Below are 27,856 nucleotides of genomic sequence, written 5' to 3' on the forward strand. Positions count from 1 at the left end.
TAAAACACGGATCCAGGGGCGCCTGAGAGGCTCAGTCGGTTAAGTGGCCAACTTCAGCTCAGGTCACAATCCCACAGTTTGTGGGAGCCCCACGTCCCTCTCTACACTGACAGCACAGAGGCTGCTTTGGATCCTCTGTCTCCCTCTCTCTCTGTCCCTCCCCAGCTTGCTCTCTCTCTCTCTCTCTCTCTCTCTCTCTCAAAATAAACATTAAAAAAATTTTTTTTTTAATATGGATCCTGAATCAATCACTTTAGAAAGGAAAATGGTAGGGCACACCCCCTCTACTCTACTCTCAGATCACAGCATACAGTGATTACAACAGAGATTACAACAAAGCCCTAGGCAGTGCATGAGGAACTGGGGAGACTTCTTGAAAAGGTGTGTGCTTTTCTTGACCTACCCTCCCCACCAAACAGGCATTGGATCCATTTTGCTTCCCTCCCAAGGGCACAGGCCCCAATGGGTACATACCCGGTACCTTAGGAAACCTTAGTCAAACCCCCAAAACTCTGGAATCATTTTGCTGAAGCTTTGCTGAAGCTTTGAGGACCACCTTAAAATGTTGTGCATGAAATAGTGCCATACAAACACTTCCCAACTTCCTTTCTGTTATCTCTACCTTTTTCTGCTTTATTATCTATTTGTAAACCTTCGCATTTAAATTTCCCAAACCCACTAACACCTTTCCCAGAGGCCTCCCTGCTGCTCAACTCATCACCCGTTCTCCAGACTAGAACAGAGAAAGGAAAGTACAATGGTCACTGATTTTCCTCTGGATGCTAGGTTGGAATTGGGAAGCTTTTGTGGGTTGAACTGTCTCTCTCAAAAAGATATGTTCAAGTCCTCCCTCCAGTACCTGTGAATGTGATCTTATTTGGAAATAGGGACTTTGCAGATGTAATCAAGTTAAGATGAGGTCAGACTGGATTAGAATAGGCCCTAAATCCAAAGACTGGTGTCCTTATAATAAGGTCAGATGAAGACACTAAAGACACACAGAGAGAAGGCCACGCGAAGACGGAGGAAGAGACTGGAATGAAGCAGCTACAAGCCAAAGCATGCCAAGGATGGTCCACAACCACCAGAAGCTAGGAGAGAGGCCTGGGACTCCCTCTCCCCTCCACAGCCTTCAGAGGGAGCATCACCCTACTAACACCTTAGCCTCCAGAACTGTGAACAAATAAATCTATTGTTTTAAGCCACAAAGTTTGTGATAATTTGTTATAGCAATGCTCAGAAACTAACACAAAGAAGACCATAACAGCCCAGAGATCTGTCCTCTCTCTCTGTCTCTCTCTCTCTCTCTTTCTCTTTCTCCCTCCCTCCCTCTCTCCACCTTCTCCCAGTCCTTTTAGACAGCCTGCTTTTTGTGCCCAGAAGGAGAAGCACTAATCTGGGAATGTGACAACACAGTGCCTGACAGCCATCCATGACCTACCCCTGAACATCCAGGTGCACGTGCACACACACTCACGTACTCAGAACAAGGACACTTACCTCACTGGGCTCGACAACGGCCACGTTCTCTGCACCCACTCTCCTCTTCATGCGGGCAGCCATGGTGATCCCGCCACTGCCCCCACCCAGTACCAGCACTTCATAGTGGTTCTTGGCTGCAAGGCTGGCCCCTGTGTGCAGCCGAAGTGGGCCAGCCTGCTGAGTACCCAGCCTGAGGAAGCAGGCAAAGAGCCGGGCCCGGGGGCCAGACACCACAGTGGCCAATGGGGTCATCTTCAGGCTGGAAAGGAACAGACAAGGCTGTGCGTAAGGTAGGGACCCTATGGGACTAAAACATTTTCTTTCAGGCAGGAAGGGGGGGGCTGGCGTCTGACCAGCTCTAGTTGGTTCCCACTGTCTATTCTCAAGACCCTTATATTCCCATCCGGCTGTGGTCAGAAGTCTCCTGGGAACACTCCACTGATAGCTAATAATTGGCTAAGCTTTCTATTATTCTCCCTCCTTCTTTCAGGACCCCTAGGACTTTTGTTTGAACTAGAACTTACCTTTTAAGTTCTAATAATTTGCCTACACTGGGGCGCCTGGGTGGCTCAGTCAGTTAAGTGTCTGATTCATGGTTTTGGCTCAGGTCATGATCTCACATTTCATGAGATGGAGCCCCACATTGGGTTCTGTACTGACAGCATGGAGCCTGCTTGGGATTCTCTCTTTCCCTCTCTTTCTCTGCCCCTCCCCTGCTCCTTTGCTCTCTCTCAAGATAAATAAATAGACTTAAAATAATAATAATCATAATAATAATTAGCCAACGCTTATCCTTGTCCATCCATAAACCTAGGGTGTCACCCATTCTCCTCTCAGGCACACTCTACAACTGTTTCTTTGACCTTTGAGCCCATCAAAGATGTAGGAGTCCACGAAGAGACACCTGTACAATTCCCTGCCATAAAGCGCACCCCAGATCTTGATGAAACAGAAACAGTCCAGAAGAAACCCACCTTCTACAACTTGGAGTTCAGAACAAGGTAACTAGGGCTGTTGGCCCCACTCAGAGGCCTCGTGGCTCTGCCTGCTCACGGACATGCAGTGTAATCAAATCACTGGCTGCACATAAGCAAAAGCCCTCCACACCCTTGGTAATTGCAACTCGATGATTAAAAGGCCATAAAAGGAGCCCTGCCTGGTATCATAAAGTTATATTTTATGTAAAGAATCTGCACATGCTGCTGACTGGTCTTTTATTATATCCATTTCAGTAAACAATCTCTCCTTCCCAGTTCCCCCCAGAGACACACTTTACCTTTAGGCAAAGGTGTCTCTTTGCTAAGCCGTTAGTGCAGTGGCAGTGAGAAAGTGAAAGCTTCTCAGAAACTGGCCCTGGCTTCACTCCATCCACAGAAGGGGCCCTATACCTTAGATGCCACCTACTTACCAATAGGTGAAGGGCCCAGACTCAAAAATATCACCTTCTCTGGGTATTCCGTGGCCCAAATTTCACCACCAAGTTTAGTCCTCTGGGTTCAACAACCCTTTATTAAAATGCAAACACAGCTGAGGGATAACACTTCCAGCTGCTGAGGTCACTAACTTCTTACTAGGAACGATTTAATGATATGATTTTCCCCCAACAAAAGAAGAAGAAGGCTACTAAACAAAGCCAAGAGGGGGAAAGGATGTAAAAGGAAGCAAGAAAGGCTCTGGAGGAGGCAGAATCAACCTAGTAGGAAGGAGGAGCCAAGTGCTGATTTTAATTAGAATTAACTCTTCCAGGGTTTGGGTACCCACCCCACCACCACCCCCTCCCCGCCCCCCACAAACACACAACTTCCAAGCGAGGGAGGTGGGCAGATTTGGGTGCCCACAGTAAGTGGGGCAGGCTCATAAACTGTAGCTAGAAGTTTAAAATCAGTGTGACCCTTCTAGAAAGTAACATTTCTCAGCCGTTGCCCCTGCATTTCCATTTCTTGGATTCCAGACTAAGGAAATAACTAATAATGCTAAAGAAGAAAAACCTTTACACAAGTATTTCTCACATATTTATTCCTAATATGGTGAACCCTCAGTTAAGTGGCTTGTGGACTGGCTCTGATTACATCCTGGTTACAGAAAAAACTACAGACTCCACATTGGCCAGAGAAGGCTCGGGGCCCAGTTTTAACTAACGTGAATTTATGACTGACTCAATTTAATGTGGTAGGGAGGGGCAGGGAATAGCAGTCTGAACGTCAAAACATCAGGGAGAAAGGTTAAGTATGGTTATGTAAGATAACGGGTGATTTTGATTTCTTCCGCTTTTCTGTGTTTTATAAAGTGTCTACTACATACATATGTTAATGTTATAATAAAATCTTTATTTTGATAAGTAACATTTATTAAGTCCTTTACACAAGCATTTATTTTGTGACATGGATGCCGTTATCATCTCCATTTTACAGATGATAAAATCGAGCCAGGGAGCTGGTAAGTGACTTCCTCAAGATGATATAGCCCGTAAGTGGTGGCCATGATTTGAACCCAGGCACTTTGGTGCCACAGCCTCTGTTTTAAACCACCACTGTACTCTACTGTCTCTGTGATCTTTATCAACAGCAACAAAACACTGCCTATGCGATGATGTTAAAGGAAAAAAATCCAGACATATATTTTCCATACTTCCCAGAGAAGGCAAACTATTTTTTTATGGTACTGACACCTCAATAGTAATGTTTTGATATAACTATAATTGGCTTTTTCCTCTTCTTTCTGTGGGCTTTTCTCAAGTGTTCTTTAATGAACTCTAGATTTTTAAATTTTAAAAATCACTCAATTTGATTTTTTTTTTAAATGACTGAGGAGCAGAGGAAACCACCAAGTTGGATGTTGCTGTTTGGTAGGGAAAGAAGATGTTTTATGGTGAACAGACAGTTGTCACATTCTGCCTTTTCATATTATCCACAAAATGACAAAATCACAGCAAAACCCTTCACTTCCCAGAAAGAGAAACCATTTTTTCATGGTGTTGACACTACATCTTAAAACCTCCTGGAAAGGGTTGAACAATAGCGATCGAGGAGGAGGCCTGGCTAAGTTCCTGGTTTCCAGCCACTCCATCCAACATCATTTAACCTCCTCATTCCCTTCCAGCCTAACACGCCATGGTTTTTCTCTTGAAAGAGGAAGAGTCCACGCAAATATTTCCCTCATTCAGCCAAGAAAGCTAGTTCTGTTTTATTTCAGCAGCTACCCATAGGCTGTTTCTGGATTCAATATTTATAAACGCAAAGTCCTCTCAAACAGTTTTATCAGCTTCATTAATAACAGTCATCAAACAGAATGTCGTGGGGACTGATTCTATAAAAACTCTTCAACAAGATTCTGAGAACTTCTGTGTTAGTGAACACGCGGAAGTGCTGGGGGCAGGGGTCGCTACCTGGCTCCTACCCCCCACCCAACCCCAGTACCTATGCTCTCTTCAACCTGGCTGTTTCCGTGTTGAAACAAACTTTATAATAAACTGGTAAGCATAAGTAAAGTGTTTTCCTGAGTTCCGTGTATCATTTTAGTGAACTGTCAAAACTTAAGGAGTGGGGATCATGGGAGCCCCCAAACTTGTAGTCAGCCAGGCAGAAGTGTGGGTCCCCTGGGACCCCCATTTGCAGCTGACATCTGAGGTGGGGGCAGTCTTATGTGGCTGAGCCCTTAACCTGTTGGGTCTGATTTAATTCTGGGAATTAACGTCAGAATTGAATTTTTGGACACCCACTTGGTGTCAGAGAACTGATTGGTGTTGGAAAAACCATATATTTGGTGCTAGAAATGGTGTCAGAAAACATTACACAGGAACCAATAAGAAGGTCTGACATTGACCTAAATCAAGTCTATAGCAACAACCAAAACAACCAGACAATCGAAGGAAGCAACGGTCACACAATCTTAACCAGAAAGCAAACAGAAAAGAAAGGCCAGGCCTGACCTGGCCTTTTATGACAGTCATTGGATCAGATCAGAAAAGAAACAGATAATTTCTGTCAACCAAATAACTAAGAAGCATAAATCTTACATGATTTCATACATAGTCTCTTGAAAAGGTACCCTGAAACTGGTGAGGTTAAGAAATAAGAATTAACTCTCTCTCTCTCTCTCTAAAATAAATAAAATGACAAAAAAAATTTTTTTAAGGGGCACTTGGGGGGCTCAGTTGGTTGAGTATCTGACTCTTGATTTTGGCTCAGGTCATGATCCCAGGGTCATGGGATCAAGCCCTAAGTGGAGCCTGCTTAAGATTTTCTCTCTCTCTCTCTCTCTCTCTCTCTCTCTCTCTCTCTCTTTCTCTCTCTCTCTCCCCCCCTCTTTCTCTCCCCTCTGCCCCTCCCCCAACATGTGCACACTCTCTCTCTAAAATAAATAATTTTTTAATTAAAAAAAAGAAGTAAGAATTAACTACCAATGATACAGAAGAATACAGCCACTTTATCTCTACATTCTTAAGAGGTGAAACACACACTTTTAAAAAATAAATAAGGCAAATTTAACTTTCATTTAACATGTGCATGCAATAGATTTTATAATTAAATAATTTCATTATTTGAAGTTAGATAAACAGTCTTCAGTGAATCCTAAATCGAGTGCCTCCTTTAAGGGATCAAAATAAATGCTTTGCTGTATCTGTAGCCTAACTAGCAAAGTAAAATCCCGCTGACTGAAAGGAGAAGTCGGTCTCCTCCGCATCTCCTACTTACATCCCTGACTGTGGGCTCTGGGCCGCGGTCCAGACAAGTCTTTGGGCCTCCATGCCTTCCCACTGCTGGCCCTTCTTGCACAGGCAGTGCAGATCGCCTGTGTCAAAATCTCCTTAATCTCATGGCACATGACATGACACTTGCTGGGTGTCAGGACACCTGGCTGAGTTCAAACAGAGCGGGCCTCTAAGTAAGGATTATTCAGAGCATTCTTAATGAAAGATCCATGGGGCCAGCAAGACTTGTACTTAACCTTTCGGCTACTTTTGCACTTGAGGAAACAGTGGGTCTTTGTATGGTTCACAATTATTTTACCTCAAGCCGACATCAGGCAGGGCCCTCCTTGCTTCGGGTTTTAACAACCACAAAGCCAACCTTCAACTTGTCGGCTTTGTAGAACACTTCCAAAATCAAAGCAAAAAATAGATAACGAACAGCCTCCAGCTCTGGTCACCCACTCTGTTCCTCCCACCCTACCTCTCGGCCTCCAGCTTCCCTGGGCCAAACTTACTCCGAGCTGTTATGTCCTGATGGTCTGAATCCCTGTGGGTCCCAGGCTCCGAGACACAAGTGAGCCTTGTCCACGCAGCACAGGTGGGGCTTTCCCCTAGTGCCCAGGTGGTAGGACTCCTGGAAGATTCCTCCTCTCCCATCTGCTCCTCCCCCTTGGGCTCTCTAGGCTTATTTACTTAAGTCAGCCCTTAGGCTATCTATCACCAGTTACAGCTCTCAACCAATTACTCCCAGAAGACAGGATCTGATAGGAAGAAGTGGGGAGAAACTGTCATAATAATAATAGCTAACATTTACTGAGTATTTACTGGTTGTACTTTACTGACACCGTCTCAGAGACTCCTTAAAATAACTTTATAAAAGAGATGTTAGTATCCCCATTTTACAGATAAGAACATTGAGGTTTAGTATAAGGTTAGAGAACTTACCTAAGGTTATAGCACTAATTTAAGCAGCGGAGTTTAATTCAAACTAACTCTTCAGTTGGGTGTTCTCACAGTTTTAGACCTAAGAGATAGTTGAGGGAACATGCCTCACAGCTGAATTCTATTTATGTTCAAATTTAAAGTAACTTCTGCCCCATGGAGAGGGGTGGGAAGGAATCTACAAACTGAAAAGTAAAAAAATTACATTTCTTGGAGAGGGGTGAGATACAACAATAATACTAATATTATTTTTAAAGAGCCCTTATCTTTTATAAATACATAATGAAATTCTTACAATTGAAATGATTTGGAATTTGCTTAAGGCGGAGTGGGTAGGAGCTTAGAAGACACAAGATTGGCCATGCGTTGATAATAATTTGAAGCCAACTACGGATATATGAGGGCATTCCCCATGGTAGTGTATTTTTGTACATATTGAAAAGCTTCCACAATAAAAAATGGGCACCTGGGTATCTCAGTCAGTTGACTGTCTGACTCTTGGTTTCAGGTTAGGTTGTGATCTCATGGTTCATGAGTTGGAGCCCCACATCAGGCTCTAACCTGACAGCACAGAGCTTGCTTGGGATTCTCCCTCTCCCTCTCTCAGTCTGTCTCTCTCTCTCAAAATAAATAAATAAACTTAAAAAAAAAAAAAAGAAGAAGAAGAAACAGCAAAAAACAAAAATTAAAAACCAGTGTATCAGGGGCGCCTGGGTGGCTCAGTCCATTGAGCGTCCGGCTTCGGCTCAGGTCATGATCTCGCAGTTTGTGAGTTCGAGGCCCCCGTCGGGCTCTGTGCTGACAGCTCAGAGCCTGGAGCCTGCTTCGGATTCTGTGTCTCCTCCTCTCTCTTCCCCTCCTATGCTCATGCTGTCTCTCTCTGTCTCTTAATAATAAATAAATGTTTATAAAAAAATAAAAACACCGGTGTGTCAGAGTGGGCAGTGACTTTGCTCTTTAGTTACTGAAATGGTAAGTTGTGGGCATATTTCAAGTAATAGCAAGATAACAGAAATACAGGTAATAGCAACATAATTATAATCATACTTCCCTCCCACGTGCACAGAGCTGTACAATTCACAGGGCCCACACCGGAACCTGCATGGGAGGTATGGATACCACTTTACAAATGGGCAAACTGAGGATCAGAGAGGCAAGGTGATCCTCCAAAACTCACACAATGAGTCCGCATCAGGGCTGGAGCCATGATGAATACTTTATGTGAATAACAACTTTTTCTGAATATCCCCTGGGGTAGCAAGGCAGGCATTAGCCAGAGCTCACAGTTCAGAGGAGAAGAGGGAACTTCTCCAGGCTCCAGATCCCGGGACAGCCTCTGTGCTGGGTTGGGTAGGGCAGGGCAGAAGAATCCTGCAACCCCAAATGGCCACACATACCATCTCCCAGAGGGGCAGGACTCCAGTCCTGGTTTTATGGCCATCGAAGCCTATACAATTTAGGGACTGAAGTTACAAATACAAAATTAGATATGATAGTTAATGTTAACTTTGAATGAGAAAATAAATCACAATAAATGTCTGGATTCTTGGTGACTCAGGACTCTTTCTTCTGATCTGTCTTTGAGGCAATTTATCAGAAATACAAGCATAGAAATAATTCCTGGTTACAGCCTGGCTACCCCTCCCCTCCTGGAACCCCCCGCTCTGCATGCAGGTGGACCTATACAAGAGATGGCCCCTGAAGCTTGAACTCCATTTGCTTCTGGGTAAATCCACATCTAGTGCCTACAGCACTTCTTTAGGGCACACTGCCCACCCACCTGCCTGGGACTCACAACTTGCCAACCTTTCCTTTTACCAGTTCTGAGTTTTGCCAATCCCCCTCCCACCCCTTCCCAACACAACACGGCTTCTCTGAACAATCTGAAGCTACATCCGGATCCCTAATGTAAAACTGGTCCATCACTGCCCTACAGCACATTCCTAAGTGCCAGGCACTGTGCTGGGCACTGGAGGTGGACACATTATCCTCATTTCACAACTGAAAAAAGTTCTAGAAGATAGATTACATTCTCAAGGGCACACAGCCAATAAGTAAATTAAGTTAAATTAAATTAAATTACAAAATAAAATATAAAATAAAATAGAATAGAATCAGGATTCAACCAGAGGAGACGGAAAAGAGTAAGGAAGAGAACGAAAGCAAACATCATCATTTTCCCTATGACATGGAGAATACTCCTGGGAACTGGCTTACACAATTATGAAAGCAGACAAGTCCAAGATCTTCAGTCAGCAAGCTGGAGACCTAGGACAGCCAATGGTGCACTTTCTGTCCAAAGGTCAGCAGGCTCAAGACCCAGGAAGAGCTCATGTTTCAGTTCCAAGTATAGGCAGGAGAAAACTAACGTTCCCGCTCAAGGCAATCAGGTAGGAAAGATTCTCTATTAGTGGGAGGGTCAGCCTGTTGGTTCTATTCAGATCTTCACCTGATTGGATGAGGCTACCCACATTGGAAGGGCAATCTGCGTAAGGATTCCTCAAGAAAACACCCTCATAGACACACAAGAGTGATGTCTGACCAAATGTGCGGGCACACTGTGGCCCAGGCAAGTTGACACATAAAGTTACCTATCATACCCTCTGACTTAACCTATAAAACGGCAATCCAAATCTAGAAAAATCTTAGGAAAGAAATTGTTACTACGATTGGATTAGTACCACTTTTGGGTCTCAAGAAAATGCCAAACATTGTCTCATAAATACTGTGGTTCCTTAATATGATCTCATCTTAATCTGAAGGGCATTCAGGTAAATGATGCAGTCATATTTGTGGTACATATCAAAGGCACTGGATTAGACACTTCATGAAATCTTTCTGGAGGTGTTTTGAGTCCTACTGTATTAATAATGTTTTTAATTTTTTGTATTTTAGGATTGTTTGACATCTGGGGGACTTGCTAATCCTAGAGAGACTGCCCCTCCAGTGCTAGCTAACTCCTTAAGACAGTAAATAACTTGTCTGGGAGCACCCCTCTATTATGTAAACCAACCCATGGGGAGCCCATACTCCCAACCACCTCCCCCACCTGGCTGTACACTTCAGAAAGCAGTATCCTTCTGCCCTAATTATTCTACCACCAGACATCAGGCAACTGGGGTAGTCCCTATACCCCAAAGCCCACTAAAATTTATTCAAATTAGCCAACCCCAAACCTGGTCATCTCGTTCCCCCTGCCTCACAAAAACTACCATATAGGTTTGTGGGGCCTTGGGTGGCTCAGTCGGTTATGCATCGGACTTTGGCTCAGGTCATGATCCCCTGGTTCAAAAGTTTGAGCCCCACATTGGCTGCCTGCTTCAGATGCTCTGTCCCCGTCGCTCTCTGCCCCTCCCCTGCGTGCACACACGCACTCTCTTTCTCTCCCTTTCACAAATAAACATTTTTAAAAAATAAAGTGCTTTTTAAAAATAAAAAACTATTTTAAAAATAAAAAAATAATAAATAATAAAAAATATAGATTTTGCCCATGCTTTCCCCTCAATTTTCCTGCCTACTGACCCAACAGGTGCTTCCCCGTGTGGCCCAATGGGGGGTATCTTGCTCCTGTTCCCGGGGAACTCTGAGGAACAATTTCTTCCTTCATAGCGGTCATCTCCTGATGTGCTGGAAGATTTTATATGTGTAACAAATTTTTTTTCTCTGCTCCTCCTTACATATCCGTTGAACTGTCAGGTGGCAGGCATTTAACTGTCAGGTGGCACGTGGCAGGGAGGGAGACAGGGAGGGAGAGAAGGAGGGAGAGAGGGAGGGAGACAGGGAGGGAGAGAAGAATTTTTTTTTAATTTTTTTTAACGTTTATGTATTTTTGAGACAGAGAGAGACAGAGCCATGAATGGGGGAGGGTCAGAGAGAGGGAGACACAGAATCTGAAACAGGCTCCAGGCTCTGAGCTGTCAGCACAGAGCCTGACGCGGGGCTCAAACTCACGGACCGCGAAATCATGACCTGAGCCGAAGTCGGCCGCTTAACCGACTGAGCCACCCAGGCTCCCCTAAAAAGCAATTTAATTACATATTACTGTGGAATGTTATAATTATGTGGGTGATTGGGTCAAATTTTTACAAGTAAATAACATAGCTACAGTATAATTTTTTAATGCAATAATTACTCCAGAAGAATAGAGCACTGGACTTTCCTTTCCTTTGTCATATATTTATCACCTGCTGTACCAAAACGAGCGATCTTCTCCACCAAGGAAAGTCTTCCCATCCTTTTTGTCCTTTTACTCTTGATAGAGGGTAAGTGTCATTAGCCAGAGTTGCTCAGAAAGGGGTTTAAGGAACAAGTTTTCTACAGGATAGAAATACATGTGCACATTCATACCTATACTAAATTTGTCTCAATCATGCAGTGGCTAAATTTGCAGAGCCAAAAATCAGGAAACATAATCTAAGCTACCTTTTTATTTACAGATTTATTTCCCGCACAACAGGTCTGCAAATTAAATTATATTTAGCTGTGCTAAATGTGTAAGTATATCTTTATGGAAAGAGTAGAGTTACATGAAATCTATATGATGCTAAGACTGTTTCCACAAGTGCTTATTGAGAATCTACTACACACCAGGACCTGTGCTGCTGGACAGACACCTCCCCACCCCAGTCCTGGTCCTGGTCCCAGTCTATTAGCTTCAGGTGCTAAGGGCAGAACAGCACAGCTTTGCCACCTAATTATAATGTAGGCCAAGAATAAGGGTGAGCCAAATTCCAGGGGAAAGTTTTTTCTTTTGATATGATATGGTCTAATTTAAATATTAGAATGTTAAAAATAAGCCATGAAAAAGCTAGAAGAAATTTTTTTTAAGTTTATCTATTTATCTTGAGAGAGAGTGAACACGGGAGGGACGGAGAGAGAGAGAGTGGGAGAGAGAGTCCCAAGCAGGTTCCATGCTTTCAGAGTAGAGCCCTACACGGGGCTCAAACCCATGAACTGTGAGACCATGACCTGAGCCGAAATCAGGAGGTGGATGCTTAACCAACTGAGCCGCCCAGGCACCCCAAGCTAGAAGAAATTTTAAGTGGACCATTGGCATCATTGCTGAGTAATATTTTTTAAAAAAATCTTTCTTAGTGTACCACAATTACCACCATGCTGGGTAAGATTCAGAAAGAAGTAAGGAGCACAGTAGAGAAAAAAAACAAATCATCTTAGAGACCACCTAGAGCACCAGGAACAGACAATTAGTAGAAATATAAACATTAAAGGCTCTGATGGTGAGGGCTTAGAATGAAGTGAGGAACATATTACTGAACACTGGAGAAAAAGGATCCTTGTTACAGAGGGGCAGAAAGCTTAAGATAATTCTGTCCTACAGTTATGTGAGAAGGAGAATTTGTAAGAGATAAAATTGAACATTTAGCTGAGGAAATTCCCAAGCAAAGTGTTGAAGGTGCAGCCAGATTTCTTCTTGCTCCTTTAGGAAAATGTAAAAGAAAAGAGATAAACTAAAGGAAGAATTGTTCAGCAAAAATGAACTAGGACTACTTACTGGCAACCACACACTATATTTGGTGACAAATCAAGGATGGCCCAGTGGGTGGAGCCTAGAGCCGCAGAGGATTATTCCCAGGCCTTGAAACCGAATGTAATTTGTCCAACTGGATTTTATTTTTATTTTTCTAATGTTTATTTTATTTTTGAGACAGAGAGAGAGAGAGAGAGACAAAGTGCGAGTGGGGGAGGGGCAGGGAGAGGGAGACACTGGATACGAAGCAGGCTCCAGGCTCTGAGCTGTCAGCACAGAACCCGACATAGGGCTCAAACTCGAACTGTGAGATCATGACCTGAGCTGAAGTCGAACACCCAACCAATTGAGCCGCCCAGGAGCCCCTGTCCAACTGGATTTCTAAAATTTCTTGGGACCAGTGACTCCTTTCTTTCCTTCCACTTTTTTCCCTTTTTCAAGCAGAACCTTTATCCTATGCCTATATAACTTTTATCCTATGCCTACCCCACCGCTGTATTTTGGGAGCAGATAACTTGTTTCTTTAGTTTCATAGGCGCACAGATGAACAGGAATTGAACCCTAGGATGGATCATCCCTAGAGCCTCGCTCACATGTAATTTAGATTATTCAGTAGATGAAATTGAGACTTCGGAGCTAATGAGACTCAAATTGGATTTTGTGCCGTAGTTAATACTCTAATAGGGGACCTATTTAGGGACCTTGGAGGGAATATATTTTGTATATGGGATAAGTCTGAATTTTGGGGAGCCAGAGTATGAACTGCGGCAGGCAGAATAACCACCGCCCCCCCCCCCCCACCAAAGATTCCCTGGAATCTATGAATATGTTACATTGCAGGCAAAGGGGACTTTGCAGATGCGATTAACGTAAGGACATCGAGATGGGGAAAGTGGTCTGCATTGTTATACAGGTAGGCCCATGTATGAATAGGATGGATCCTCAAGAGTGAAGAACCTTTCCTAGCTGTGGCCAGAGGGCAGGCATGACTCTTGGAAGAAAGGTCAGAGAGATACAAAGTTGCTGGCTCTGAAGATGGAAGAAGGGGTTCATGAACCAAAGATGTGGGCAGCATCTAGAAGCTGGAAAAGAAAAACAAAACAGAGCAAAACAGATTCTCCCTTGGAGCTTCCAAAACGAATGTGGCCCTGCTGGCACTTAGATTTATGGTGAGACCCATGTTGGACTTCTGGACTACAGTACTGTAGGAACAGAAATTTGTATTGTTTAAACCACCAAGTCCATGGGAATCTGTTATAGCAGCAATAGGAAACTAATGCATCCTCTTACTTAATCATCACAACCATCTCAAGAGGAAGGTGTTGTTATTCCCATTTATAGATGCTGAAAATGAGGTTCAGAGAAGTTTAAGTAACATTCTAGTTAAATCCAAGAACTTGAATATAAACCTAGATTTTTGGAAGTCAATCCTAACACTCCTTCCACTAACCCAGAGATGGTGGACGTGTAGAAAATAAAGGTACCAAATTTTTTGGCAACTGTTCCTACGGAGGTGGCCAGAGAGTTCAGTGCTACCCTCTTGGTAGACTACAGAGGTTTTCTGCCTGCTACCACCAACTATCCTGACCATCCCAGAGGATGACAGGAATGGTCCAGTGGGGATAGATAAGACCAGAGTCTAGCACCAGAGTCCAAAACCACCAGGAGGTTTCAATCTCTCTGGGAAAAAAGACGCATCAAAATGCCAACAAATGACTGAGTGACCACAAGAAAGTTCCGAGAAGGGCAAGGAAGGCAACATGACTTACAGAATCGACTTGGGCTGAAGGGACTAGAGCAGCTAGGACCTGGGCTGGACGTTGAGCAGGGCATTTCAGGAGGGTATAATAATAAGAGGACAAAGGAATACCGTGTACTCCATTCCCCTGGAAAGTAAGCCCTGTCAGTACAAACACCTCATGTAACATGCTCATTGTTTTAGTCCCAGCACCTAGCACAGCACCTGCCACAATGAAGGATCTCAGTAATTGCCTTAGTCCTTCCAGGCTACTATGAAATACCAGAGACAGGGTGGCCTATAAATAGAAATTTATTTCTCACGGTTCTGGAGGCTGGGAAGTCCAAGATCAAGGCGCCAGCATGGTGAGTGAGGACCTTTTTTCCATGTCCTCACATGTTAGAAGAGGCTCTAGATCTCTTTGGACCCTCTTTGATAAGGCAATAATCCCATTCGTGAAGGCTAATGACTTAATCACCTCCCAACGACCCCACCAACTAATACCACCACTTTTGGGGGCCAGGATTTCAACAGATAAGTTTTGGAGGGAACACAGACATTCAGACCACAGCAGTAATATTTGCTTTAAAAAATGAATTAAGAGATGAGCAGATTGATTCAATACCCTTATATGCCAGATGCACACACAATGAATGAAGGTGAGACAATTCATTCCAAAAAAATTTACTGAGTGTGGAGGAAAACGCAAAGTTCTAGCCTGTATCCCTTCCCAAGCTAGTAAGAGAATGGCGTGCACACTTCTAACTACCCTTAACTTTAGTGACTATAGTGCAATGTAATCAGTACAAGCCAAACACCTTAGGTATTTTGATGAAAGAGTAATCAATGAAAGTTTGTGGGACAGACAGAATCTGAGCAGGAGGCAAAAGACTGGCAACATTTTGACAAGTGGAAACACTACGGGAGGGTGCACCAAGAGGAGGGAATAGCAGAAGTAAATGAATCAATGATATGGTGACTTCCCTGCACACCTCACTCCAACCTTCTCTACCCTGCTCAGAGCCCTGAGAGCTGACCTGTGAGGCATCAACTCGCCTCTCTTGTCTTCTAACTTCCACTTGGGTGTATTGCTCAGCCAAAAGCCTTGACTTCCTGTGGGGTGGCCCTCAGCTACAGCTCTTTCTCAGGGTTCTGGTAATCACGTCCTCTCTTTGCTTTTTTCAGGCCTCAAATCAATACGATTGCTTCACCTTCTCGTTGGTTTCTGTTAACCTTGCCCACACCTTTACAAATAGTTATTTGATTAAATCCTTCTTAATAACATGTTTGAGTGTGCCAACTATTTCCCAGAGACGCTGGCTGATAAGGTGGAAAGGCCCAGAATGTGTTTGGGCGATGGAAGGCCAACCAGATTTGGCTGCTGTTCAGAGGAGTAGAAAAGTAGACAAGAAAAAAATATCACAGCCTGATTCTAAAGCGCCACACTGATGGGGTGCCTGGGTGGCTCAGTCGGCTGGACGTCCGACTTGGGCTCAGATCATGATCTCACAGTCTGTGAGTTCGAGCCCTGTGTCGGGCTCTTGTGCTGAGCGCTCGGAGCCTGGGGCCTGCTTCGGATTCTGTGTGTGTGCGTCTCTCTCTCTGCCCTTCCCCTGCTCATGCTCTGTCTCTCTCTGTCTCAAAAATAAATAAAAACATTAAAAAATAATAATAATAAGATAAAATAAAGGGCCACACTGAGGCTTTCTACTGAAAATCCATTTTGAGAAATGGGGAACTGCGGGAAGTTATGAGAAAATGAATCTGGTGTCAGGGAGCAAATTAAATAGGAGGAGCGTCAAACCAGTTCTGGAAGTCATTTTGGAGACTAGTGCAGTGGTCTACGTGTGAATGACAAGGGCCTGGTTAGGGGCGGGCATTAGAAATGCAAATAAAGAATCAGATAAGAACAAGGTAGAGGAAAAGGAATGATTGAATGAGAGGTGGGAAGGGCACCCTGGGCGGAAAAAAAAAGGCAAAGTTGACATTCGAGTGGCAGAAGAAAGAATTCTATGAAACAGGAAACATGGAGGGCAAGGTAAGAGCCTGTTTGGGGTAGTTTCAGGGAGTTAGGTTTGAGGTTTGGCAAGCAGAATCACCTAGAATGAGCATCATATAACTGTGAACAAGGAAGAGGGCAGACTACAGCAGATAGATGTCCACTGGGAAGAGAGAAATAAGATTGGATAAGCATACATGGCTGAAGTTTCGGCTGGGAGCTTAACCCCGGACAGTTGCAATCCCATCTAGGGGTCAAAGAGCAGCAATGTGCAGGTGAAATACAGACCAGAGATGTGTTTGGGTTGACTCACAGAGCTTTCTCAAATTTTGAATTAATGCCAACAGTAAAATTTTTGGTTATCACACCGAAACAAACCTCCAGATTTTTGGCCTTACAACCCTGGGCCCACATTCTCGCATGTCAACCCTTAGCTGGAGCTGAGCAGTCATTGCTCATCTATACTCCACACAAGGTTACAGTTCTCCCCAGCCCCACCTGGTCTATGTTACTCATTTGTGTCACCTGCTCCGCCTTGGCGTGCATTTGAACTCATGGTCCCTGCTAATGGCCGTTCTCGATGCAACTGATGTCTTGGAAGATCCCCAGGGGGAAGTACAGAGGATAAATTGAAGCAAGTCCGTTGAGTTCAGCATTTCTGCGTGTTTACTATGTGCCAAGCATTGAGCTAGATGCTGGGGAGACGGCAACGATAAAAGAGTGGTCTGTTTTAACAGGAGAGACCAGGAGCATAAGGATCCCTTAAGTGGTTGTTTCGGAAACTCAGGTGGGGTGGGGGTGTGGTGCTTGGAAAAGAAGGTGACAACAGAGATGGAGGTGTGAATACACATGCCTACTGAATTTTTGTGACAAATTAGCCACAGGGGATAAAGAAGGAAGGAGGTGGACATGACCTTGCTCAGGTGGATACAATGAGAGAGGGTGTAAGTGACAGTGTCGGATTAGTCAAAGAGAGGTAAAGGTCCAAAGCAAGGTGGAAGAGAAGGAAACCACACCCCCTAAAAGTCCACTGAGCGCTGTTCTGCAAAGGCGTAATGCAGGTCGCGCCCTTCCTCTTGGCACACCTCTTCTTGAGTAATGGAGGTGCTGTCTCCGCCTGTGCGTTCAGGAACTGGATTACTTTATTGTTAACAAATGAACAAAATTAAGCTATCTTCATTTAGGCCTGCAGGACCATGTTGGAACTCTACAGAGTTGTACAATTAAATATTTTAATATTTTAACATTAAATATTAAGCTGTGGAGCAAGTGCTCTGGTAGTGGACCAGGAGCAAATCATCCAGAAAACAAATATCATGTACTGCTCCTGATGATTCAGGGGTTAGAGCCACAGTGGGGTTCTTTAGTTCCCTCTTCAGGAACAAAGCATAAGAAATGTCTTTGGGGGCGCCTGGGTGGCTCAGTCGGTTGAGCGTCCGGCTCTTGATTTCGGCTCAGGTCACAATTCCCCAGTGGAGAGATGGAGCCCTGTGTCAGACTCTGTGCCAAGCATGGAACCTGCTTCAGATCCTCTCTCTCTCTCTCTCTCTCTCTCTCTCTCTCTCTCGATAAATAAACATTAAAAAATAAATAAATGTCTTTGAAGAGTTACTGAAAAAGAGTTACTAATGAGGACTTGGGCCCCCTTTGCTGCCAAAAAATGTCCTACAAGTTTCCCTAGGCTACGTGCATTTTACAATCAAGAAAGCCTAATAAGGGGGGAGGAACTGACAATTTCACCAGCCTCATATTTGCTACGCAGAAAATAAAAATTCTATTTACAAAAGGAAAATTCTTACACTTTGGCTTCAGAAAAGGAAGAAATAAGTCAGTCAACTGGATTATTTCAACTGAAAGTAAAAAGTTTTGATTGAATTATATGGGGCGGGGGAGGGGGGTGCCTTGTTTTTCTGCTTGCATTAGCCAATGGGAGTGTGGCTCATGCTCTGGGGTATAAATAGTCATAATTTAGCTCTCCTTCAAGTCCATCACTCACAGTTGGCCTCTAGTCAAGTATATTGCAGGCTTCCTTTCAACATCTGCACATGCATGTGTGAGCCCATCCCCAGACTGTAGATGGGACACACTGGGGAGGAAGGCCTGATGAGGAATTAATTTGCTCCTAGTCACACAGCAGGGGGTCAGCTTAGGCGGAGTCTATTAAATGATCACCATAAAATTACTCATCAGCCTCAGGAGTGCTGGGATTCTGGCTCAGTCCCACATACACGGAATTTCATTACAAACAGGGACTGGCCAATTAATCTCTCATATTGTGCCTTGGAATCCAGGGTGTGAGGTCTTCACACAATGAGAAAAGACTCTTTAATTACAAGTTATATATCTGTTGTTTGAATGTGAGTGAAGGGATGACAAACTCAATCCTTTACTGGTTAGAACAGAATGAGGGGTAGGCTGGGTAACAGGTGTGCTGGGTTCCCTAAGCCCATGTCTGTCCTATGTCTGACCAATGGCACAGTTCCCCGTCCTGGTGAAGCTTTGTCTGAGGGCGTGTCAGGAGTCAGGGAGTTGGGAGACTGGGTCCACATTCCAGGCAGGGCCAGGCAGGGCTCGTCCTTAACCATTCTGGGCCACACTTTCTTTGGCAAAGGATAAAGGACTGGACTGGAAGCTTCAAAGGTCCCTTCCTTTTCCAAAATGCTGTGATCTTCTAAATGAGGGGGAAAGGGAAACGGAGGTTCACAAGCAAGTACTCAAATGGGAACACTTGCGGGGTGCCCGGGTGGCTCAGTTAAGCATCCGACTTGGGCTCAGGTCATGAAATCAGGCGCTTGTGAGTTTGAGTCCTGCATTGTGCTCTCTGCTGTCAGCGCAGAGCCCACTTCAGTCCTCTGTCTCCCTCTCTCTGCCCCTCCCTCTCTCTCTCTCTGTCCCTCCCCACTCCCTCTCAGAAAAAAAAAAAAAAAAAAGATATTTCAAATGGGAATACTTGTTGTACTAACTCTTTAGATTGATCAGTGCTGTAAATTATTGCAGCAGAGAATGACAAAGGTATTAACCAGGCCTGCCCTGGTGTCGCTTCCTCTTATAAGAACATCAGTCATATTGGATTAAGCCCTACCCTTATCATCTCTAATCTTAATTACCTTTTTAGGGGCCCTATCTCCAAACAGAGTCACATTCCAAGGCACTGGGGATTAACGCTTCGACACACGAATTTTGAGGGGACACAATTCAGTCCATAACACCAGTATTTGCCCTTCCCAAAGTTACAGACATAGTTAGCTATAGTGTGTTCTAAATTTCTTCTTCCTTTCAAAGTTCTCTCCCCATCTTCCTGCCCCAATTTAGCACTTTTACAAAGTAAACCTCAGGGCTGGCTGGACCTACTTTTCTTCTTCCTGTTACCATCCACAATTATTGCTATATAGACTTTTAAGCCTGGGAATTAAGCAGCAACTAGTTTGCTTCCGGCCTAGTCTGGGCAGCTTCTAGCAACTTACCCCCTCTGCTGCTGTTTACCAAATCTTCAGGGTCACAGAGGACGTACATAATGGATGGTGGGCAGGGAAAGATAAGAAGCAAAGAGGAAAAAGAAATGTGTATCTATGCCCAGAAATGCCTCGTCATGGGTCTGTCTCCGTTCCCTATTAGACATTTCCTGTGTTGCAACACATAGGATTAACAGGCCTAGACATAGGCAAGATGGAAGAGAAACTGCTCTGCAGAGGAATCCTGGTTTCCTATCAACATTCAATTTCATTTTCTCTGGTAGAACACCAGCCGCACAGACCCACACACACAACCTATCGTCCTGAATGATATCTCAAGCTCGCCAACTCCAGATGTGTTTATATATTTGTTCAACCAGTAAAAGAAGAAGGAGGAGGAGGAGAAGCCCAAATTTTAGACATATCTCAAACCACCAGCTGTCCCCTTGATGAATTTTGGTTTTTTCAGATATAATCATAAGCAACCCTTTCCAACCCACTTATTCATTCAATAAATATTTATGAGTACCTTCCATGTACCAGGACTGGTGATACCAATGGTGACGGCCATAAACTTGTAGTCCAGTGAGGAAGACACACAAGTTCTAACGAATGTAACCATTCACATCTCTGTGTCAGGTACAGTGCTGGGTACTCTAAACACACGGGAAGACATGATTATCCCCACTGAGCAGTGAAGAATCTAAGGTGCAAAGAAGTTCAAAGCCAAGGTCATGCTGCTAGTCAATGGAAGTGTCAAGACCACAGCTATGTCACCTGACCTCGGGCACTGTCCTTCCCACTATCAGGGGGTATCTTACCCTAAGGTGTGAACTTGAATGGAAAAAAAAAAAAATCACATCTCTACTTTCACCAATCTCTAACTGAAATTTAACATTTTTTTTCAATTGTACGTGTTGGCAAAAACCACAGCAGCATTAGCAATACCTATGAGTGTCGCCAAAAGAAACTGCAGATGTTCTCTTTTATTACAGGGGTTGCCTATATCTTGAAATACAGTTTATGCTCATTACTACTTCAAAATTATGGTAGCTGTCAGATCCCCAGAAGGGCGCTGGGGCCACCTGTCACTCCCGCCCCCCCTTCCCCCAAGTCCTCCTTCCCCACCCACTCTCCCAGCCAGTGCCACCTGCACTGCGTAACTGGGAGGGGCAAAGGGGGAGGCAGGGCTGTGGACTGAGGCCAGATCTTTAATGCATTAGGGTATTTTTTTTTTTTATGTTCATTTTATGTTTGAGAGAGAGAGAGACAAAGAGAGCGCGAGCAGGGGAGGGGCAGAGAAAGAGGGAGACATAGATCTTAAGCAGGCTCTAGGCTCTGAGCTGTCAGCACAGAGCCCCAGGCAGGGCTCAAACCCACAAACGACTGGAACCCACAAACCGTGAGATCATGACTTGAGCTGAAGTCAGACGCTCAACTGACTGAGCCTCCCAGGTGCCCCAATGCATTAGGTTTTCTTAAACGCACATATATTACTACATTATAAATTATTTTTAATATTTTGACAAGAGCTTTGGAAATAGCTTTCTTTATAATGCTTGGCCTTTCAGGGGCGACTGGGTGGCTCAGTCAGTTAAGCATCTGACTCTTGATTTCAGCTCAGATAGTGATCTCACAATTTGTGAGTTCGAGCTCCTAGTCGGGGTCTGCACTGATGATGTGGAGCCTGCTTGGGATTCTGCCTCTCCTTCTCTCTGCCCCTCTCCAGCTTGTTCTCTATCTCTCAAAATAAATAAATATTTTTTAAAAAATTTTTTTAACTTTTAAAAAGTATTTTTCTGCGAAGGCATCCTTAGTCTCCCCAGAACTGCCAAAAGGGTACATGGCACAAAGGTGGGTCAGAACCCTACATTACAGCAATGAGAAGCCGAGGCAGACGCAGACGCTCTTCTCCCGATGTCTTTGAGCAAAAAGCTAGGCTGGGATTTTCCTAATTAAGAGAGATTTCCTAATTAAGAGCAAATGCTAAGACGCCCGATTCCACCAAAGAACTTTTCTCTCCTTTCCACCAATTCCCGTTCGGCATGAGCCCTGAATGCTCTCTCCTCTGCTTGCTCCCGGCGAAGCTGATTCCTTGAGTCCCTCCTCTGTCCCACGCGCAGTGTCAGAGGATAAATGGGTCCCCGCTGCGTTCAGACGGGCTGTCAACCTCCGGTCCCCGAGGCTGAGCACTTATTGGTGTCCCGGGACGGTGCTAAGTGGCACATTCAACAAGTGAAAGGCGCCAGAAATTCCCACACACCAAACCCACGGATACCCCAGTTTTCAACCTCCCCTCGCAGGTTGGCCCCTCCGCGCCCCCGAAACCTGACGCTCCGGGAAGGAAGTGCGAGCACCACCCCGGAGCTTCAGACTAGGGCAGCGAGAGCGGCGGGGGTCGCGGGTGGGGAGAGGGTGTGAAGCGGGATGGGACGCACGGTGCCAGCTGCGTGGGCGGAGGTGGGCCCACAACCAGCCTCTGGGGTGACCCGTGTCCCCGCCCGGTCCTCCTCCCCTGGCCGAGGGCCCGAGACCGGCCGCGGGAGGCCTCTTACCCAGGGGCGAGCGGAGCTTCCGGCCACAGTGTCGGCGCAGCAAAAGCGGCGGATCCCTGCCCGGGCTGGGCGCCGCGGCTGGGGCCCCGCCCGCCCGCCTGCCCGGCCCCGGGGCGGACGCTGGAGGCGGGGAGAGCGGGGCTCCCCGCAAGAAAGGTCCGGAAAGGTCCTGCCGCTGCCCCGCCTGCCGCCGCAGCCTGACGCCGAGGCCAAGTGCAGACTGGACCCCGGCTTTGAGCGCGCCCAGAGGACAGAGCCAGGAACGCGGGGTCCCGCGGGCCCAGAGCTCTGCCCGCGGGGCACGCTCGCCCCTACCCCCGGGGCGCTCTGGAAACTGGCCGGCGTCCTAGCGCGCGCCTGCGAAGGGCACTGGGGCCACCTGTCACTCCCGCCCCCCCCCTTCCCTCAAGTCCTCCTTCCTCACCCACTCTCCCGGCCTGTGCCACCTGCACTGCGTAACTGGGAGGGGCAAAGGTGGAGGCAGGGCTGTGGACTGAAGCCAGGCACTTTGGGTGCGTGCTTCCCGCCCGGTTCCCAGGACGTCCCAGGAAAACAGCTACCCTAGCGCACACCTCACAGATAAGGCCACCGTGGCTCAGAGAAGCCCAGCCGCTTGCTTTGGTAAACGCTGGTAAACGACCGAGCCCCGCTCTCACCTCAAGGCACAGGCTGGGGTCAGCTGGCTTCAGCCACTAGCCTTCACGCCGTCTTCCATACTACTTTCATAACTGGACATTTTCAGTTGGCTGCTCTTTCAAGGGGGTTGCAAAGTGTAGATGACCGGTCCCCCACCAAATCAGATGGAGCGGCACCTTTTCATCATAAATATGGGGTGTCCCCAAGGCCTTACTGCAATTTGAAGCTAGAAGACGTTGAAAACTGCAAGACGCTGATGAATGAAAGAGAAGAAGACACAAATGGAAACATAGTCCATGCTCGTGGATTGAAAGGATTAATGTTAAAATGTCCATACTACCCAAAGCAATCTATAGGTTCGATACAATGTTTACAAAACTTCCAATGACGTTTTTTTTTCACAGAAATAAAACAAACAATCCTAAAATTTGTAGGGAACCACAAGACCCAGAATATTCAATGCAATCTTGAGACAAAAGAATAAAGTTGGAGGCATCACGCCTCCCCTAACACCCTTCCTTCTTCCAAGAAGATCAGTGACTGACTGTAACATCAGACAGCCAGGAAGGGGCTAAGAGGTTACTCACTCACTCATGCAGTCATTCTTTCATATGATGGATACTCCCCAGTCCCTGCCTGCGAGGTGTCAAGCAAGCCTTCTGCCTGCTCCCTGGTCATATGCTGTTGACAAAACAGACTTGGTTCCTCCCCACGTGGGGCTCGCTAAGTCGTCAAAAGTGCACTTGTGGAGATGGGGGTCTAGGAAAAGCATCATTAAAGGTGGGAAGAAGAAGGACTGGCACTGAGAGGAACTCAACCCAATTCGGGAACATTTAGGAGAAGGAAAAGCAAACTGACATGGCTCTGGGAAGACGGTGCAGGCTCCTGAGCAGGAAGGGCCAGCAACGGGAATGGGCGGGAATAGGGAATGGAACAGAGAAAGGGAGCCTCTGGAGAACAAGAAAGGGAAGGTGGGAAGGAAGGGCAGGTAGAGAGGCCAGTCCTGCAAACAGGCAGCTGTAAACAGTACTCCCCGCTCAGCTCCCCAGCAAGCCCCACCCTCTCCCTTCCCGCTCTTCCCTGGGTGGAAGAGTAGCTAGAGAAAAGGCTCACTCCCTGGCCCCAGCACACCCTCCCTAGCTGAGACAGCAGCCCGGCCGAGGTGAAGGTGACGTCAGCTTCTGAGGGCCTGCAGTGACACTTATAGGGGAACTGGGGCTGGGTTCCTCCCGGGTCCCCACTGCTGGGACAGAGCGAGAGCGGCACACACAGCAATCATCCAGCCAGACCGCCGGGCAGCCACAGACCCACAGCGGCAAATAGGCATAATGATAGCGTCATGCTGAGTTTTTAAAAGCTGCCCCCACATCTCCCAAATGTGCTGTTTTCCTCAGAGCCATCCTCCCTGTCAAATAAGAACTAAAATTGCTATCAGGCTCCAGGAGAGCTAGAGATTCCTCATCGGTTACATAGAAGATCAAGTTTTTCAGACCAGAAGCACTTCACGCACTACAAAGGGCTCTATCTCAGTCGACATTCTTGGTAACAAGCAGGAGACCTCGTGTAGAAAAGGGATATTAAGGGCTCCCAGGGGAGCACCTCGGTGGTTCAGTCGGTTAAACGTCCCAACTTCAGCTTAGGTCATGATCTTGTGGTTCGTGGGTTCGAGCCCTGCATCGGGCTCTGTGCTCACAGCTCAGAGGAGCCTGCTTCGGGCTCTGTGTCTCCCTCTCTCTCTGCCCCTCCCTGCACTTTGCCTCTCAAAAATAAATAAACATTAAAAAATTTTTAAAATAAGATAAAAAAGGCTCTCAGGGGGGTTCATAGAACTACCAGAATGATGAAGTAATAATGGCAGGACAAGTGGACAGGAATCAAGACAGCTCTGCAGAATCAAAAAAAAAAAAAAAAACCAGAAAACACAACACCATCTGGCACCACAAGAATGCTCCCAACTGCTTTCACAAATGACACAAATATAAAGGGAATGAGAATTCCAGTCCTCGGTGGGAGTGTCCACTGACCAAATCTATGTCAAAGGCCAGCATTGTAGCTATCAAAGCAGAGAGCGAGCACATCCGGCCCCTCTGAATTCCACAAGTATTCTGATGATGGGCGTTCCCCCCACCGCCTCCCCACCACCACCCCACCCCGCCATGGGTAAAGGGTATGAATACTGGGCAGCAAAACAAACAAACAAACAAAAAGCTGTTTACTATCAGCTCCACAAATATAAGATCTTATTAATATAGATGTCTTCTACATACATAAGCAAGGTGGTATGATAGTGGAAACCCACATTCCTACAGCAACAAAGGGTTCTGCTGAATCCTGTGTTCGAATGCTGTGGTGTGAAGGTGTGGCTCAGGCAGGATCAGACTCTCCATCCACGGGAGCCTCCTAGGATGGAAAAATAATACTGGATCCGGAATGAAGTCTTTCTCAGAGACTTAGTCTCAGACTCAGTTTGGGGCAATTCTTTTTTGCCCAAACTTCCTTGTTTATAAAATAGAGATAAAACCTGCCCTCCTATCTCCAGGATACACAAGAAGAATAAACATTGTGTCTCTTGGTCCATGAATACTTAAGAGTGTGTGGGACTATGAGGACCCATATACTTTGGGTTTGTACACCACCAGTCTCAAAGAGAATGTATTAATATACCTCAGTTAACTGTATCAGTAAAATGGGTATGTTTTAAAGCGCCTACCTCATGGTATCTTTACGAAAATTAAAAGAGTTAATACATATAAAGTGATCGGTACCACACGTGGCATAGAATATGTATTCTGTAAGTGGTAATTACTAAAGTAACTATGGTATTGTAGTTTTTCTTATTGTTGCTATCCAGTGTTCAGGCAGGTGTTATACTGGGTACTGGAGAGAAAGAAGTTCAACGTGCCTGCCCGAAGACAAATGGAACGGTACAAACATTGCCCTGGTGCATGAATATTAAACCCAGTTTCTCAAAGATGGGAGGGATTTGAGACGTGGAAAAGCTAACTGTTTGCTCTACAGGCAGATATACTGCACCCAAAATGCCCCTTAGACATAAAGTTAAACCTGAGTGTGGGAGTGATACTCCCAAGAGATGAAGCAAAAGGGGGGAAGGCCCCAGTCCATCCTCAGGGGCACATACATGCAGTGAGTGTTCCTTCTGCCTCAAGAGCAAGAGCTGGTGAGTGAAAGGGGTTTCTATGGAGTTGATGGTTGGCTCCTTGTCAAAGATCCTTTTCTCCCCAAGCCTCCCCAAGCAGTGAGTCTCCTCATTCCCCATCTCAGTTCCTCTCACACTTTTTAAGTCATCATTACTTACTGCTCCCACGAATATAGTTATGTATAATGTGACAAACCGTGTCTCTCCAAGAAAAATATAAACCCATTGAAGACAGGAACTGTGTCATCTTCTTGTTCCCAGGGCTTAGCACTATGTCTTTTATCCAATAAAAGTGTGTTGGGCTCAGCAGAATGGTCTCTAGGTAAGAGTAGAAGCACCAAAACAGTTCAAACAGGCTGCCTCAAAGGAGTCTTAAAAATCCAGTAAACTTATAACTCACAACGGATAAGCACCTGGAGGGCTAGGAATTTGATGGAAAGCTCAGGACTGGGGGGAGTATGGGAATCTAAGGTCTTCCTGATCCCTGGAGCAGGGAGCAAATCTAGTTGTTCACTTACCACTTTTTACACATGTTTTGAGTAACACAGGAACAGTCCATCTAGAAGGGAGCTCTAGGGGCTATGAAGTTGCAACAGGCATTTCCCTGGAGGACTGGGGGATTCCCATAGCTCCAGATGGAGCATGAAGAATGGATGAGCTTGGGCCTGGTTTGTGGTAACTCTGTTAAAGTTGGGCGATTGACACAACCCTGAAAAAGTGGCTGGGGACCTGAAGAGAGCAGTGAGTGAGTGAAAGCAAGCAGCCTCTTTCCAGCGGCCAATGACATTGGCCCTGGGACTACCAACATCCAAGATCCAAGGGGACCCCTGTTCAGAGTCTTTCTCTAGAAAATGCCACTTTTAGGCTTCCTTGTTTTCTCTCTCAACTATTCGCTACTTTTGTCCTTCTTTCTTACATGCATCCTCTCTCCTGTTACTGATATCTCCCTTTTCTGTCTGGTATCTCTTTCTCCTGCAGGAGTTTTAACTTCTACTACAAACTCATGCCCAAAATACAGTCAGCCTTCTCTGAAAATGAGATAAAGAAAAGTTTAGCTTCTGTATAACCTGTGTTGCCCATTTGAAATCAGGTCATTTTGGGGGTGCCTGGGTGACTCAGTCGGTGAAGCATTTGATTTTGGCTCAGGTCACAATCTGGCGGTTTGTAGGTTTGAGCCCCACGTGGGGCTCTGTGCTGACAGCTCAGAGCCTGGAGCCTGCTTCAGATTCTGCGTCTCCTTCTCTCTGCCCCTACCCCGCTCACACTCTATCTCTCTCTGTCTCTCAAAAATGAATAAATATTGAAATCAGGTCATTTTGTGCATAAGCAGTATCATCCAGCTGAGACCCAGGAGACAGGGGGCCTAAATTGTTTTTATTGTTGGGAAGAAGACCCTCAAAGTCATGCTGAAGGGTCTGTTACATACATATGTGGTAGCATAGCAGGATTAAAAGGCTGTGTGAGTCTAGGCCTTGTGAGAAGCAGATACCAGTACAAAATTAAACATGCAAGGATTTTATTAGGAAACTCTTGGGAGAAAAAATGAGGAGGAAGCTGGAGAAGGTTGGGATAACCATCAGAGTACGATGTAAGTCTGACCCTAATAGAAGAAGAGAGGGAAGGAAGGTTGAATGGAAGCTTTCTAGACAGCTGTATAGTCTAAAGAAGTTTCAACAAAGCTATCAAGCCAAAGTCAGCCTGGGGGATACCTGTATCT

At 45.6% G+C, this 27,856-nt stretch overlaps 1 protein-coding gene across 2 annotated transcripts in view; it reads right to left on the minus strand.

Moving 5' to 3' along the window:
- The window catches only part of SQOR (sulfide quinone oxidoreductase), a 49,156-nt gene extending 26,424 nt beyond the window's left edge, over positions 1 to 22,732 (minus strand). Inside the window, exons 1-2 of one of the 2 annotated variants that reach the window (XM_053224056.1) lie at positions 22,347 to 22,732; positions 1,501 to 1,741 (exon numbers count right to left, since the gene is read on the minus strand). In XM_053224056.1, the coding sequence (XP_053080031.1) occupies positions 1,501 to 1,734 (234 nt within the window). In that variant the 5' untranslated portion in view covers positions 1,735 to 1,741; positions 22,347 to 22,732. Of the gene's footprint in view, positions 1 to 1,500; positions 1,742 to 6,687; positions 6,847 to 22,346 lie in introns of those variants that run through there. The other variant, XM_053224057.1, reaches the window with a different exon arrangement.
- Between the last annotated feature and the right edge of the window lie 5,124 nt (positions 22,733 to 27,856).

Source organism: Acinonyx jubatus, chromosome B3, assembly GCF_027475565.1.
Source record: "Acinonyx jubatus isolate Ajub_Pintada_27869175 chromosome B3, VMU_Ajub_asm_v1.0, whole genome shotgun sequence".
Taxonomy (NCBI): Eukaryota; Metazoa; Chordata; class Mammalia; order Carnivora; family Felidae; genus Acinonyx; species Acinonyx jubatus.